The sequence below is a fragment of the Lemur catta genome, chromosome 2 (genome assembly GCF_020740605.2).
Source record: "Lemur catta isolate mLemCat1 chromosome 2, mLemCat1.pri, whole genome shotgun sequence".
Lineage (NCBI taxonomy): Eukaryota > Metazoa > Chordata > Mammalia > Primates > Lemuridae > Lemur > Lemur catta.
Genome location: NC_059129.1, coordinates 50,626,756 through 50,643,179, shown reverse-complemented (window position 1 = coordinate 50,643,179; position 16,424 = coordinate 50,626,756). Strand labels below are relative to the sequence as shown.

At 56.5% G+C, this 16,424-nt stretch overlaps 1 protein-coding gene across 2 annotated transcripts in view; it reads left to right on the top strand.

The window, feature by feature from the left end:
- TFEB (transcription factor EB) overlaps positions 1-15,347 on the top strand; it is a 41,043-nt gene extending 25,696 nt beyond the window's left edge. For both annotated transcript variants that reach the window (XM_045541901.1, XM_045541900.1), the window contains exons 2-9: positions 7,566-7,794; positions 7,871-8,125; positions 9,127-9,207; positions 11,159-11,279; positions 11,370-11,426; positions 12,357-12,432; positions 13,029-13,176; positions 14,185-15,347. In XM_045541901.1, coding sequence (XP_045397857.1) covers positions 7,588-7,794; positions 7,871-8,125; positions 9,127-9,207; positions 11,159-11,279; positions 11,370-11,426; positions 12,357-12,432; positions 13,029-13,176; positions 14,185-14,664 — 1,425 coding nt within the window. In that variant the 5' untranslated portion in view covers positions 7,566-7,587 and the 3' untranslated portion in view covers positions 14,665-15,347. The remainder of the gene's footprint in view (positions 1-7,565; positions 7,795-7,870; positions 8,126-9,126; positions 9,208-11,158; positions 11,280-11,369; positions 11,427-12,356; positions 12,433-13,028; positions 13,177-14,184) is intronic.
- Positions 15,348-16,424: the final 1,077 nt, after the last annotated feature.

Genomic DNA, 16,424 nt, shown 5'->3' with positions numbered 1-16,424 from the left:
ACCTGGACTCTTTCCCTCTCTTCCCTTCCCAAGGCTGAAAGGTTCCTAGGAGGTCACGAAGTCCTTCCTCCTGCCTCTGGGAGCCTCGGCACCTGTTCAGGAGGCCTTCCTTTCGTGGTCAGTGTATTTCCCCAGGACTGACTGGGCAGCTCCCACACAATTGGTAGTTTGTAACAGACTGGATCAGAAGAAAACTTCTGACCACAGAGGCATAAAGCGTCATAAATGGCTTAAACAGGCGTCCCGGCCTCTGGGCTTGCACACTGTGTTGTTTCAGCTGCCAGACATGTGTTTTTCTAGGAATACAGGAAATTATCTCTGCCCTTTGAGGAAGGGTAGAGTTTTTTTCTGCCTGTGTTTGGAGATTCCAGACCATTCCATCGTCCTGGACACCCTCTGGCCCCTGGGCTGGATGAAAGAGATCAGCTGCTGAAACCCTTTGCTCACAGGGGACTTCTTCAGTGGGAATCTCTAAAACAAAATATGACGACCCTCATCCCAAGTGCAGGGCTGTCAGGGTCCAGCCTCTGTGACCATTAGCAAGTGACAACCTCTCTGTGCCTGTGTTTCCTCATTCCGAAAGTGGGGACACTAATGGTACTCACGTCATGAAATAATTGTGATAATTAAACAAGTTGCTTCGAACAGTATCTAGCACATAGTAAGCGCTCCACAAACATTAGCTGTTAGCACAAAATATTTTTTCCTGATTAGACAGATATATATGTTCATTATAGAAAAAGAATAACATTCCAACAGATTTTTAAGGACCACACAAAATACTTAAGATTGCATCGTCCAAAGAAGTCAGTAAAATTTTTGTATATTTCCTCCCAAGAGGCTTTTCTTTCTTTCTTTTTGTGGAAACAGGGTCCCTCTGTATTGCCCAGGCTGGACTGCAGTGGCCTGATCATAGCTCACTGTAACCTCGAACTCCTGGGCTCAAGTGATCCTCTTGCCTCAGCCTCCTGAGTAGTTGGGATTACAGGTATGTGCCACCCATGCCTGGCTAATTTTTTATTTTTAAATTTTTTTGTAGAGACAGGGTCTTACTATGTTGCCTAGGCTCCAAGAGACATTTCTACACATAATTTTACAGGGTGATGATCATATTTTAGATATAATTTTGTATCCTACTTTTTGTCACTTGAAATACCCCCGTGTTATTTATTGTAAATGTAACATTCCGTCAGCAGGGACAGGCCATAATTTATTTAACTATCCTATAACTTGACATTGAGATTATTTTCGATTTTTCTCTATATAATGTGAAGTGCCTCTTTATGCATAAAAGCCTTTTCTGCAACTAGGATTACTTCCTCAGGCTAATGAATAATTTTTTTTTAAGGCTGACACATATTGTCAAATTGCTTTTCCATAGAGGTTGTACCAAGGTATGCTCTGGCAGTTGTGTTGAAGGTACCTGGCACCAAAGGCATTTTAAAATTGTAGACATACTTGGGGGAGAGGGAGCATTGGTGAAGGTAATTTGCTTAACTCTTCTTTTAAACTATTTAAAGTCTGCCCTCCTTCTTATGTGATTTTTTTTAATGAGAGTATAACACATACGAAAAATTACAAATTGTAAGAGAGGAGCTACACAAATGATTATAAACAAGACACTCTCATGACACCAACATCCGCATCAAATTACAGAACATTCGTATTCCCCCACCTACCAAACCATCCTCCTGTCTCTCCCAGGCATCTCCCCCAAGGGAATTAGAATCCTGACTTCTAACACAGTAGATTGGTTTTGCTTGTTTTTGAACTGTATACGCGTAGAGCATGCTGTATGCATTTTGCCGGCTTCTTTTGTTCAGCGTATGTCTGTGAGAGTCATCTGTGTTGTGTGCAACGATAGTGCGTTTGCTGTCATTGCTGAGTAGCATTGCATTGTGTGGATGTACCACAACTTCTTTTTTTTGGGGGGGGGGACAAAGTCTTGCTTTGTTGCCTGGGCTAGAGTGAGTGCCATGGCGTCAGCCTAGCTCACAGCAACCTCAAACTCCTGGGCTTAAGCGATCCTCCTGCCTCAGCCTCCCGAGTAGCTGGGACTACAGGCATGCGCCACCATGCCCGGCTAATTTTTTCTATATATATTTTAGTTGGCCAGATAATTTCTTTCTATTTTTAGTAGAGACGGGGTCTCGCTCTTGCTCAGGCTGGTCTCGAACTCCCAACCTCGAGCGATCCACCTGCCTCGGCCTCCCAGAGTGCTAGGATTACAGGCGTGAGCCACCGCGCCCGGCCACACAACTTCTTTATCCATTCCTCTCTCCTGGACATTTGGGTGGTTTTCAGTTTTGGCTCCTGTACATGGTGCTGCTGTGAACATTCTAGTATATGTGCTTTGGTGAACACATGGATGCTTTTCTGTTGGGCACATCCATAGGAATGGGGTTGGTACATCATGAGGTAGATGCTAGATGCGTTTTCAGCTTCCTGCTCCAGTTTTTAAAGGATCATCTAGAGGGCAGTTCAGGCCCCACAGACAATTGGAGGGACCTGCCTCAGCTAAGAGCAGTTGGAGGGGCACTGCATGAAGACTGTGTCCCCTCTGAGGGCTCATGCCTGGGGCGGTAGGGGAGGGCTGGAGCCCTGCAGCTCCAACTGGCATGTGGCTGCTGGCCCTGGCTCTGTGGCTCTGCTGGCCACTCAGCGTCCTCACCCAGGGTCCTTGGCTGGCCTAACCACCATGGCACTGAGCAGGGCAGCGCTTGGGCCAGACTTGGTGGAGCTGGGGGGCGCCTTCCCCTTGGAGACCCGCCTTTGGACGTGATTGGAAGCAAGTTGGGCCCCTCACAAAACCTAGAAGCTGCCCCGTTTCTCTTTCCCTGTAGTAGGAGAATCACACGTGTAGCACGGAGTCACATCGTAAGGGTTAGGTGCTTCATCAGTGGAATGAGACACTACAGAAACCCCTCTTTACCCCTCCCCGCTCCACTGCCCCTCCCCACTCTCCTCCACTGCACTAACCACTCTGAACAGTTTAGGGTATGGGGGAGGGGAGGGGGGAGAGCCCAGCATAGTAGTTAAAGATGGCGGCTGTGAACCAGCCTGCCTGGATCAAATCTCCATTCTGCTACTTATCAGCTGTGTAACCTTGGGCAAGTTCCTTCACCTCTCTGTGCCTCAGTTTCCTCGCTGAAAAATGGGGACAGTAAATAGTACTCACCTCAATGGGCCATTGTGAAGGAAAAAAATGAATTAATATTTGAAAAGCACATCAGCCAGCCCCTATCCATGGCAAGCATTTCATAAGCACTCAGCTACCGGTGACAGGATCCTTCTTGTCTTTTCTGCACATGTACCCATTTTCTGCCTAAATGGGCTCAGGCTGTACTTTTTATTCTGCAGTTTGCCTTTTCCATTCAGTGCTGTGTCTTTGATATCTTTCTTCCTATATCTGAGGCTTTTCTTGTTCTGGAGTCCTCTTTCTCCTTACCGCTCCCTCATGGAGGCAGGGGATTTCTCCCTGTCTCTCCTCTCCCTCTGTCCACATCTTCCCTCAGGAAAAGTTCTGACCAGCTGATTCATACTAAGATGTAAATGACTGATGGGGGAGGCTAGATGAAGCCAGTTCCGGCCTTGCTCAGAGGAGACCAGGATCCCCCTGTTATCAGATGCCCAAGGACACGCTCACTGTGTCACCCTGAATCTTCACAATGGCCTCATGAGGCAGGTGCTGTTATTGGTTGCACTTTACAAAGGAAGAAAGCCAAGCACAGAGAGGTTAAGTGGCTTTCCAAAGTCACCCAGCCAGTATAGACAGTGAGTCTGTTAGACTACAAAGCTCATTTTGGTCATGACTAAGCTGGAAGCCAGACCGAGCTGAGGGCTGAGGCAGAGTTAGCTGAGAGGCTCTGGGTGGGCAGCAGTGGGGGGCAGCTGGAGGGTCCGGAGAGCATGGATGGGGCTGACTGTGCACCTTGGGAGGGGCAGGAATTCTCTGGGGCATCAGACCCCTCCCCGGGGGGTGGGGTGGGGAGAAGGTTCTCCAGGGAAACACCCCACCCCTGGTGTCTGCACGCAGTCGGCACTCCAGGCCCCCGGCGTGACTGATTGCTCGAACGGTGGCCCCTTTCCAGGCGTGGTGAGTCTGCACATCGGGGTGGTGGAGAGGGCCTGGGGCATTGTCGTTCTCCCGTGTCCCTCCTCTCAGTTCTTCCTGGCTACACTGGGCGCCAGGGGAGGCTGTGAGTGGCTCCTCAGGCTCTGAGAGTGAGCAGGTGCGCTTGGGGGCCGAGGGTGGGGGATTAGTGTCCTGGACCACCCCATCGCCCTGGGATCCCCGCAAGTCCCTCCCTTAACTCCACGCCCATCCCACCCAGACCACACTCGTAGCCACCCAGCCTGGGGACAAGGGCAAGCGGAGAAGGCTGAACTCTGCTGGCAGAGGCAGCTGTGTGGGGTGTGACAGCCCTGACGATGACTGGCTAGAGAGTGGGAAAGCCTCACTCTGCCCTGCCTGCCAGGCCACCTGTCAGAACACACGGGACAGGCTGAGGCTGCCGACACTCTCAGATGCAGACACCTCGCTGTTCACAATCATCTGACATCCTGTCCTAGGGGGAGGCTCCCACAGATTCCGGGCAGGTGGTGGCGCATGAGTTCCTCAGTCCATTTGACAGATGGAGGAACTGAGGCTGGCCCAGCCGGCCAGAGGCTGAGCAGGCCTAGCACAGTGTCTCCTTACAGCAAAGCCAGCTCTAGCCCTGACAGGCAGGCACCCGGCCCTTTGTCAGAGAAACAAGGGGCTCGTTCTCCCCCAGCCCTCCCTGTGCCGGCTGGCACTGCCAGGCCCGGCGCCGGCCCCCCTGCTCCCCCCCAGCCAACTGAAGTCAGATTGTCCCTGAGGGGGAGGGGCTGCCCAGCGCTGTGTGTAGGGGGTGCAGCTGCGAGGGGGTGGGCCGGGCTGGGGTCAGAGCCCGTGAGGTCTGTGGGGCTAGTGTGTATGGTGGGCAGTGTACAAAGACAGGGGTACCCCCTGCAGGAGCACAGGGAAGGGGGTGGGCGAAGGCATGGGTGGAGGCTGCATCTGTGTCCCTGCTGCAGGAGGGAGGAGGGGGTGGGGAGGGTGTCTGCTCCTTTCTCCCTGGGGACAGCCCTGCTGGGAGCTGGGCAGACAGACCCAGGGGGCTGCGGCAGCCCCTTCACTGATTCGTGGCCTAGAGGGGCAGAGAAGGACGGGAGGTGAGGCGAAGGCTACTGCGTGCTTTCCCACCTTGTAGGGAAGCCACCCGTGGCAGAAGGAGCCCAGGTTGGGAGTCAGGTGGCTTGGGCTCCATTCCTGGCCCTGGATCAACCAGCCGTGCAACCTGGGACAAGCTCCTTCCCAGCTCTGAATGGAGACCCTCTCCTCCCCATCGTGGGCTCAGGGACCTGCCTGCCTGGGACTGGTCCCAGCTCTGTCCTCGCCGCGAGACACTTAATCTCCTTGTGTCTCTGTGTTTTCTTTATCTATAAAAGGAGAACAATAATCAAAACCACCTCATAGCGCTGTTTGAGGTGAAAGTGTTTGGAACATTGCCTGACGCACAGTAGATGCTCAGATACATGTAAGTTATTATTATTTCAATGATCTGGTGATTTTCGCTGAACATTTCCCAGTATTTTTCTCCAGTTCTGACTAAGTCCAATATCTAGCATTGGCCGGAACATTTCAGCCTGTGCTGCTTTCCTTCGCCACCCCCAGAGGGCTGGGGCTCACTCTCAGGAGCTTGGGACACAGCTCTGGCCCCTGGTCCATGCTGGTCCGCTCACCCTGCCTGTCACATGCCCATCTGTGTCTCACGCACTCAGCCTACCAGGTGGTGTGCACTCTGCAAGACATATTTTCATTTAACCCTCCCACCAATCTTCTGAAGTAGAAACGGTTTACAGATGAGGAAGGTGAGAGGTTAAGTGACTTGCCCAAGGTCACACAGCAAAGAAGTGGCAGAACTGGAATTCATCCCAGGTCTACCCTGTTTGAAAGCCGTTGCTCAACCATGAAGTCAAACTACCTCTTGTAATATCCCCAAGATAGGACCCTCCAGCCCTTGCAGGACCCTCGTGGAGTTTGGGGCACCCCCAGGAGCACTGCACCTCTCAGAGAATCTCAGCCCATCCCAGCTAGAAGGAACCTTAGAAATCACAGGGCCCAACCCTTTCATTCTGTGCATGGGGAGATTTTGCCCAGGGTCACTCAGTGAGCTAGAGATGGAGTGGGCTCAGCTGCGGGACTTATTCTGCCCTGTCCTCCCACGTTCGGGACTAGGCTTGGGAGCCTAAGTCACACCTGTCTCACTGAGACCCATAAAAGATCAGGGCCGATGTGCTGGGTGGCAGGAAGTCCTCTCTGGGCCTTGGCCGCACCAGGGGCCCTGAAGTGGCCCTCCTTGCACAAGGTTATAGTTGCCTATGGACTTGCCTTTCTTGTTTACTGACTGTAGGTCCGTGAACCCAGGGACTGCGGTGGTATTCCCAGTGCCTGGCTCATACATAATATTCATTCCTCACGTATGCATTCAGCACATACCATGTCCCAGGCTCTGGGCTAGAGGCCCAGGGTACAGCAGTGAATAGGACAGCCTGTCTGTCCTCAGGGAAGTTTGCATTCCTAGTAAGAAAGAGACAGACAATGAAATAACCAAGCAAACATGCATAGTATTTAAGATGACAATGAGTGATATGGAGGAGAATAAGAGGGAAGGGGCATAGGGAGGGGGGCATGGGGGTTAAGGGTTTCGCAGTTTTGACAGGGTGGTCACAGAAGGTAACATTTGAGCCTTGGGGGAGGTGAAGGAGTGAGCTATGATGGCATCTGGGGAAGAGCATTCCAGGCAGAGGGAACGGCAAGTGCAAAGGCCCTGAGGTGGGAGCATGCCTGGGGTGTTGGAGAGATTGCAAAGAGGCTGGTAGGCGTGGCTGGAACAGATGGAACAAGAGGGAGAAAGGGGGAAAATGGGGTCAGAGGGGAGCATGAGGTGAGGGCAGGTCATACAGGGCCTTTCTGGCATGGTGAGGACTTTGGCTTTTCCTCTGAGTAAAGTGGGAGCCATGGAGAGTTCTGAGCAGAAGGAGGGACAGGATCTGGCTTAGGTTTTAACAGGATCCATCTAATTACTGAGTTGCAAGCAGAACGGTGTGGCCAAGACAGAAGGAGGGAGAGTGAGCATTAGGAGGCTCCTTCAGGCATCCAGTTAGGACATAGTATGGGCTGGGCCCACAGTGGTGGCAGCAGAGGAGGCCACAGAGGAGGATGTGTCTGATCTAATGGGGTCAGCAGATGCACTGAGACAGAGCAGGGAGTCCAGGTTGACTCCAAGAGTTTGCAGCTGCCCAACTGCAGTACATGAAGATGGCAGAATCTGTAGCTCTGTTCCAGGAGCCAGAAGCTTGGATTCACGTCTCAGCCCTGTCCCCGGCTTGCTCAGTGACCTTGGGCAAACCCCTTCCCCTCTCAGGGCTCAGCGTCTTCCCCCGTATGATGGGTGTGATCCCACCTGTCACGGCCCCTCCCCAAGCCCTGGTGCTCTGGGGAGGACAAGTGCCTCACAGACCTGTCCCCCCATCCACAGGGAGCCAGCGCCGGCGGCCGCCATGGCGTCGCGCATCGGGCTGCGCATGCAGCTCATGCGGGAGCAGGCGCAGCAGGAGGAGCAGCGGGAGCGCATGCAGCAGCAGGCCGTCATGCATTACATGCAGCAGCAGCAGCAGCAGCAGCAGCTGGCGGGGCCGCCCACCCCGGCCATCAACACCCCCGTCCACTTCCAGTCACCACCACCTGTGCCCGGGGAGGTGCTGAAGGTAGGGCCCACTCTGGCCTGTCCCCACCCCGCTGGTGCCAGCCCTCCCTAGAGCCCTCACCTTCTCTCCCTCCCAGGTGCAGTCCTACCTGGAGAATCCCACGTCCTACCATCTGCAGCAGTCCCAGCACCAGAAGGTGCGGGAGTACCTGTCCGAGACCTATGGGAACAAGTTTGCTGCCCATATCAGCCCTGCCCAGGGCTCCCCGAAGCCCCCGCCAGCTGCCTCCCCGGGGGTGCGGGCCGGACATGTGCTGTCATCCTCAGCAGGAAACAGTGCTCCCAACAGCCCCATGGCCATGCTGCACATCGGCTCCAACCCCGAGCGGGAGGTGAGTGAGGAGTTGGCCAGTGGCTGCTGCTGCTGGCAGGGCTGGTGCCAGCTGCTGTGGTCCTGAGATGCCCAGTCTAATGGCAGAGGCAGGGGTGCTGTCCTCGGGGAGTCCCAGTCTGAGGGGGGACACAGCCCTGTCCTTGGGGAGCCCCAGTCTGAGGGGTGACACGGCCCTGTCCTTGGGGAGCCCGAGTCTGAGAGGGGACATGACCCCATCCTTGGGGAGCCCCAGTCTGAGGGGTGACACGGCCCTGTCCTTGGGGAGCCCCAGTCTGAGCGGGGACATGGCCCTGTCCTTGGGGAGCCCCAGTCTGAGGGGAGATGCGGCCCTGTCCTCAGAGAGCCCCGGTCTGAGGGGGAACACAGCCCTGTCCTCGGGGAGCCCCAGTCTGAGGGGGGACACAGCCCCATCCTTGGGGAGCCCCAGTCTGAGGGGGGACATGGCCCCATCCTTGGGGAGCCCCGGTCTCAGGGGAGACACGGCCCTGTTGTCGGGGAGCCCCAGTCTGAGGGGAGACACAGCCCTGTCCTCAGGGAGCCCCAGTCTGAGGGGAGACATGGCCCCGTCCTCAGAGAGCCCCAGTCTGAGGGGGACATGGCCCTGTCCTCGGGGAGCCCAGTCTGAGGGGGGACATAGCCCCGTCCTCGGGGAGCCCCAGCCTCACAGGGGAAACACCATCCCTGCTTTTGAGAGCTCTGATAGGGAGAAGCAGGAGGCTCATGCAGGACAGCCCAGCACACCCACAAAGCCCTAGGCAGCAGGTATGTCAAGGAGGCTCCCTGGGCAGGGAGGCTCCTTGGGAAGAGCCCTGGCCTGGCCTTGGGGCCAGTGAGATGGGGACGGCTCCTCCCTCACTCAGTCTGTTTCCTCCTCCCCCAGAGGAGCAGGTTGGGTCGGGTGGGCTCCAAGTTCCCTCCAGGTCAGTGGCTGTTTCAGTGCCCCTCCCCCCTGCCCATCTCCTGGTGGGCCCTCCCCAGGTGGACTTTTCTTTCTTCCAGTTTGATGATGTCATCGACAACATCATGCGACTGGACGATGTCCTGGGTTACATCAATCCTGAAATGCAGATGCCCAACACGGTACTCCTGGCCAGGCTGGGGTGGGTGTGTGTGGGGTGGGGGTGGGGTCGAGGGGCAGAGGACCAGAGTGGCTTTGAGCCTGAGAGAGCTAGAGACAGATCCTCACCAGGCAGAGCCGGCATCTTTTTTTTTTTTTTTTTGAGACAGAGTCTCACTCTGTTGCCGGGCTAGAGTGCCGTGACATCAGCCTAGCTCACAGCAACCTCAGACTCCTGGGCTCAATCGATCCTCCTGCCTCAGCCTCCCGAGTAGCTGGGACTACAGGCATGTGCCACCATGCCTGGCTAATTTTTTCTATATATATTTTTAGTTGTCCAGCTAATTTCTTTCTATTTTTAGTAGAGACAGGGGTCTCGCTCTTGCTCAGGCTGGTCTCGAACTCCTGACCTCGAGCGATCCTCCCGCCTCAGCCTCCCAGAGTGCTAGGATTACAGGCATGAGCCACCGTGCCCGGCCTGGAGCCGGCATCTTTCTGTAGGTGATAAGGGCCCAAGGCCCAGCAGAATTATGGATCAAGAAGGATGTGCCTCAGCCTGTGTGCATCATGGGCCTTCAGAAGGGAGAGAGGAGCTGGGACAGTCGGGGCGGCCTTCTGCGTGGGGTGGGAGCCGAGGGAAGGCAGGAGGGGGATTGTGGGGGTGGGTGTGGGCGGTGTGTCCACAGGGAGGCCTGGAGCTGATGAGCTCTTCTGTGGATCTGGCCTCTCTCCCCTACCAAGCCCAGGGCCCTGCAGTCAAAGGCCTGTGTCCCTTCACTCCATGGGGCAAGTGATTGGGGCTGGCTTTGTCCAGCCACAAGACCCCTTCCTCTGGCAGCTGCCTGGCAGTGTGACCAGTTCTCTGGGTCTCCTGGGCAGAGGTGAGGTGGCAAGTGGGAAGGCAGAGCTGGGCTTGGGATCGAGAGGCCTGGCTTCTGGCTTTTGCTATGACCTTGGGAAGTCCCTCAAACATTCCGAGCCCGTTTTCTCAAGTGGAAAGTGGGGGTGAGGCTATCTACCCACAGGATTGTGGGAATATTGGGTGAGGCAAGAAATTGAGGCAAGCTGTGCACAAGGCTGACAGGTGTTTCTGCCAGGCAGGTAGAATCGCTGGTGCCCTGCCCCATGCTCCTCTGCAGGTCCTAGGCCTCCTCTGCCTACTCCTGCTCCTTTACCCAGATCCTGGCCCCAGCCCGTGCCACCGAGGGAAAGTCCCCAATTCCTGCGGTGGGGAGTCAAGGAGTTGATTCTCAATCTCCACTGCTCTGGTGACATTGCTGGATGGCTTAGCAGGAGCTGGCTGGGACCAGTTGAGTCCAAACCTGCAGCTGGCAGGGCCAGCGAGTGCTGAGGAGGGAGGGAGGGAGGGAGGAAGGGAGGGTGCGAGCGTCTGGTGGCTTTACTAGTTCACAGTGGGGTCTGGGCCTGTGATTTGTTCTGTTTCTGTCTGTGGCAGGAGCTGGGGAGATCTTTCCAGAGCTCAAATCTTTTCCTGCCAGGCCTCTGCTTAACCCTCCACTGACTGTCCCTTCCAAAACCCCAGTGTCTTTGCAAGTCAAACAGGGCAGCCCAAGATCCAGCCAAATCTCCCGCCCCTGCCCACAGCACACCCGGCAGTCCACGCTCTGCCAGCCGCCCCTTCTGTGCTCGTTAACCAGCCTGTAGTGCTTTTCCTCACGTATCCGCTCAGGACTCCATTGAGTTCCATGCCCTCCAGGAAACCTTCCAGAAACTCCAGAATTGATTCGGCCTCCGCCCTATGGCTTCCATGATGCCTAGGGGCTAATCCCATCCGCACTTATCACTGCTTGATCGTCCTTGAGGGGAGGGGCTGCATCTCTGGCAGCTCTGCACTCTGCAGACCGTCAGCTTGCATGGCCGGGTGAGGGGCCCAGGGTGAATCTGATGCCTCTGGAGTCCCAGGGAACCGCCGCTCTTGGGATGATGGGTACTCCTCCCCCTCTCACCCCACAGCTGCCCCTGTCTAGCAGCCACCTGAACGTGTATAGCAGCGACCCCCAGGTCACAGCCTCCCTGGTGGGCGTCACTAGCAGCTCCTGCCCGGCAGACCTGACCCAGAAGCGAGAGCTCACAGGTACTGCCCTCGTCCCTCCCTGTGCCCTGGGTCCCCTCCTCCTTCATCCCCACCCAGCACCCAGCTCCTCTCCTTCTCCCTGGCCTCCAGATGCTGAGAGCAGGGCCCTGGCCAAGGAGCGGCAGAAGAAAGACAATCACAACCTAAGTGAGTCCTACCCAGCCCCTCTCCCCGCCCCCTCCCCTGCTCTCACCTGAGAGGCCAGACAGCCATTGCCTGACCTGCAGCAGTTCTAGGAAGGCTTCCCCACCCAAGGCCAACTGCCTTAACCCCTCCCACTGGTGTAACTCAGTGTTGGCTGGGTTTGTTTTTGTTCTCCCCCGCCCCCTCCCCCGCTAGTCCTATTTAGGAGGGGGTGGGAGAGGGTCTCCTGGGGTGGGATATTCATGAAACCCCAGTGTATCAGATTGTTTTCTGGGTTAAGGTGTGGAACCTGGGCCACAGAGGAGTTCTGTGCAGTGGGGAAGAGTCCTACCCCAGGAGCTTTGCTGTGCTAACAGCCCAACCAGGGCTGATTCTGCCTCGCAGTGCCCTAAATGGCATCTGGCCTTTGCCCTGGCCCCCCTCACCTCTGTAGAAATCCCAATCTTTTGGTTACCCTTTACTTCTTTTTTTTTTTTTTCTTGAGACAGAGTCTCGCTCTGTTGCCCAGGCTAGAGTGCCGTGGCGTCAGCCTCGCTCACAGCAACCTCAAACTCTCAGGCTGAAGCAATCCTTTTGCCTCAGCCTCCCAAGAGCTGGGACTACAGGTGTGCGCCACCATGCCCGGCTAATTTTTTCTATATATGTATTTTTAGTTGTCCAACTAATTTCTTTCTATTTTTTTTTTTTTTTTTAGTAGAGACGGGGTCTTGCTCTTGCTCAGGCTGGTCTTGAACTCCTGAGCTCAAACAATCTGCCCGCCTTGGCCTCCCAGAGAGCTAGGATTACAGGCGTGAGCCACAGCGCCCGGCCTACCCTTTACTTCTTAGAAGGGCTAAATCTGAGCTGCAGGTTGCCCCTGGGGTGCCCCTCCGTGGGCTAGATGCTTCTCCCAGTGGGATCTCTATCCCTCTAATTGTTCCCTGTTACATTTAGTCGAAAGGAGACGGAGGTTCAACATCAATGACCGCATCAAGGAGTTGGGAATGCTGATCCCCAAGGCCAATGACCTGTGAGCAGATTTCTGGGCGGGAGGGTAGGGGCCTGGGGTGGGCAGGAGCTGACAAATACTATCTGCCCCCAGCCCCATGCTAGCTGCTAGGCTGGGAAGAGAATCCCTCCTAGAGCTCGTCATCTATTTGAGAAAAGAAGGACGATCCCTCACTCTCCCAAATCAGGAGGCTCAAGACAGATGAGCTTCTGTCCTGGAAGTGGGGCTGGGGTGGAGCGAAGCTTCCTGGAGGAAGAGTCACACTGGGAAAGTTTCCTCAAGGGCACTGGACTGGTAGAAAGGAGAGAGGTGGTCGAGGGGCAGGAGTACTGGGAGCCCAGGGTAGGCTTGGGTTTGGGTGGTCTTGGGAAGGAGGTTGCATCAAATTGCTCGGGTCCATGCGGTTAGAGAGGTGCGTGGTGGCAACAGAAGTCACCCGGGAGGGCCTATTCTGTGCAAACTGAGATCAGCCTCCTCCGCAGATAGCGGGTGGCCAGGTCTGGGCTTGGTGGGCAAGGCTGGGACAGGCGACATGGGCTTTGACACCAAATCAAAGGCAGAGGCTTGGCCACTCCTCTAAGCATGCATCTCTGACCCTGACTGGCCTGCTGCCGCAGGGACGTGCGCTGGAACAAGGGCACCATCCTCAAGGCGTCTGTTGATTACATCCGGAGGATGCAGAAGGACCTGCAGAAGTCCAGGGAGCTTGAGAACCACTCCCGGCGCCTGGAGATGACCAACAAGCAGCTCTGGCTCCGTATCCAGGTCTGGTCCTGAACTTGGACTTCTTGGGTAGCTCTGACCCCTGACCCTGACCTGGCTCCTGACCCCAGGGGCAGTCCTTACACTTTTGAAGCTGGAGACACAGGAATGATGCCCATGAGTAAGGAGGATGTCTCAGTCAGGATGTTATGCTTTGGTGACAAACAATCCCTAGCACCTTTAAAGCAAGAAATACCAGCTGAGGTTCTGTTCTATGAAACCCTCATTCTGGAACCCAAGCTGATAGATAGGCACATCTAGAGCTGGCTCTTAAAGCCATGTGTCACTCTTAAGGTGCCACATGTGGCTTCTACTTACATGTGCTTGACCAATGCAAGTACTCCGCACACCCAACCTCCAGGGAGCAGGAAAGTGCAGGCCCCCCAAGTGCCTGGGAGGCAGAGCTGGAATCATTTGGTGGCTGGTGCTAGCAGTCACCACATGGCAAACCAAAGGACAAGGGTTTGGGAGAGTCAGCTCCACCAGCTGGGACAGACAGTTCTAGTCCTGGCTCTGTGTTGAGGGCTCTTGTCCTCTCTGGACGTGAGGCTGGTCCTCTCCACAAAGGGCGATTGGACTGCCGCTTTTAAACTTTTCTGTTTCTTGTGGCAGATAATACAATTTACATTAAAATCTACCACAGACACACTCAAAGTGAAAAATCAAAATTTCATGAAGGAACACTCATTCTTAATAGATGCAACGTGTTCTGATAATTTCTATTCCAGTCTAGTCTAGACAAGTCTACTTCGACTAGGGAAAAAATAGAGAAAGAGCTGGTCAAGACTCAGTACAGCGGTTTCACAACCCACTGATGAGTTACGACTTGCAGTCTGAAAAACACTGGTCTAGACTCCAGAGCTACCCTATGCTTTCTCCCAGCGGAGACGTTTCGTGGTCTTGGGTGCCGCGAGGGCAGGGCCAAGTGCTGGGAGGGAGGTCTGGGAGGGGTGGGCTGGCAGCTGGTGTCTGTGGTTGTGTGCCCCCAGCCCTCTGTCTGCCCCCCTGCAGGAGCTGGAGATGCAGGCTCGAGTGCACGGCCTCCCCACCACCTCCCCGTCGGGCATGAACATGGCCGAGCTGGCCCAGCAGGTGGTGAAGCAGGAGCTGCCGGGCGAAGAGGGCCCAGGGGAGACCCTGATGCTGGGGGCCGAGGTCCCTGACCCTGAGCCGCTGCCGGCTTTGCCTCCCCAGGCCCCACTGGGCCCGCCTGCTCAGCCACCGTCCCCATTCCATCACCTGGACTTCAGCCACAGCCTGGGCTTTGGGGGCGGGGATGACGAGGGGCCCCCGGGCTACCCCGAAGCCCTGGGGCCGGAACATGGCTCCCCGTTCCCCAACCTGTCCAAGAAGGATCTGGACCTCATGCTCCTGGATGACTCACTGCTACCACTGGCCTCCGATCCCCTCTTATCCACCATGTCCCCCGAGGCCTCCAAGGCCAGCAGCCGCCGGAGCAGCTTCAGCATGGAGGAGGGCGATGTGCTGTGACCCTGGCTGCCCCTGTGCCAGGGAACAGGGGCCGGCCTGGGGGCTGGGAGGGCTGGGACACCCCCTCCCTCCCTCAGGCTGCACTTGTGTGTGAATTAGCCACCTGCCCTGCCTCACTACTCCCCACTGACCCCCTGTGTGGACTTTGTGCCTGCCTGGCAGCCTGTGGGGTCAGGAGAAGCACCCCCACCTCAGTGCCCGCCCCGCCCCCGGGGCAGCCCTCCTGATGGGGCTGGGAGGGAGTAGGCCTTCAACTTGGCTCCAGGAGGTGAAATCAAGGGGAAGGGAGGGGCAGGTGTACTAGTGGTAAGACGAGGACTCCTAGTTGGGGGGGTCCTATCTTCCCAGCCTGATCCCCCTCACTACCAATGAAGGACACGTTGGAGCAGAGGATTCCAGAAGCTCCTTCTCTGAGACAGTGACTGGTCCGGGGGTGCCCAGGCCTGCCTTTCTGGGACTCAGATGGCAACAAGCCCATCCCCCAGCCTGGTCCTCCCCCCTCCCATAGGTGGGGTCCCACCCCCACCTTCGGTGCTAACAGCTCTCCACCAGGTGGTGTGCGGGTGGGGGTGGCCGGAAGAGAGGGAGCGGCTGGGTTCGAGTTAGAGTGTGGGGTCACTGCTGGACGAGCAGCCCCCTCCAGACTCCCCACTTTGTGCCTTTAGTAAACACTGTGCTTTGTACCTGCGTGTCCTGTCTCTTTGCAGCGGGTCTAGGGCTGACAAAACCCAGGGATGATTCAACCCAATGGGCCCCTTCTGGACTCAGAGTTCGGATGCTCCTGGAGGCGGGTTGGGGTGGGGGGTACAGAGAAGAGGGAATAAGCCCTTCGCCTGGTTGCCCCCAACCCCTCAGCCCGGCCCCAGGAAGCTGGGGGCGCAGCCTTGCTTCTGGGTCTGGTGCTGATGGGGGCGTTGTCCCCCGTCACAGCCACGAGATGGCGCCGCCGCCACGCTGGTCCTGCACCTCCGGCTGTGGCCCGAGACGGAGCAGGTGGTGATGTGGGGGACGGCGCTCCTAAACCGAGCCCACCGGCCTTAGCTGCTTCTTTCGGGTACCCTTGGCCCAGGTTACCCCTGCCCGGGGTGGGGGGCATGCTTCTCTCCCCACCCCCCAGTGCTAGCGGTGACCTCTCCAGATACCCTCCCCTCCCAGGCGGCTGACACGCAGCTCGAGCGGCTCTGGCTGCCGTTCTGGAGGCCAGGCCAGCCCTCCTCTCTCCCCAGTGTCCCCAGCAGGACAGGCTTCCTAGTCACCGAGGGCGTCCTATGGGTGTGGGGAAAGGGACCCATGTGAACTGTTTGGGAGGGGACAGGCGCACAGGACGCTGGTGGTGTCAGTCACGGGCTTTGCTCCCGCTCCACTCCGGCGCCGTGTGCGTCCAGGCTGCCATCCCCCAGACACGACGGTCCCCGTGGGCCTCTGCGCCGAGATCCTGGGGTTTTCTGATCTCAGCCAGGATGGGTAGGGGGGCTCGGGGCAGTGGGAAGCCGAGTGGTGTCTGCTGGAGCCCCAGGTGTCTGCGGGAGGGAGGAGAGGGTCCTCTCAGGCTCTGGGCGCCCAGCGGTGCCCCCTTGACTGTCCAGTGTCTTCAGGCAGAGGCCAACTCGGCTTCCCCTCCCCGGCCCCTGAGAGGCTGAAGGGGCCTAATTAAAAAAAAGAAAAAAATCCCAGGATGAAAGTGGCAAAAGAGGGCAATTTCCTCTGTGCAGAACGGGAGATCAAATCAACGTTGGAGCAATTAATGTGCGAGGGGAGAG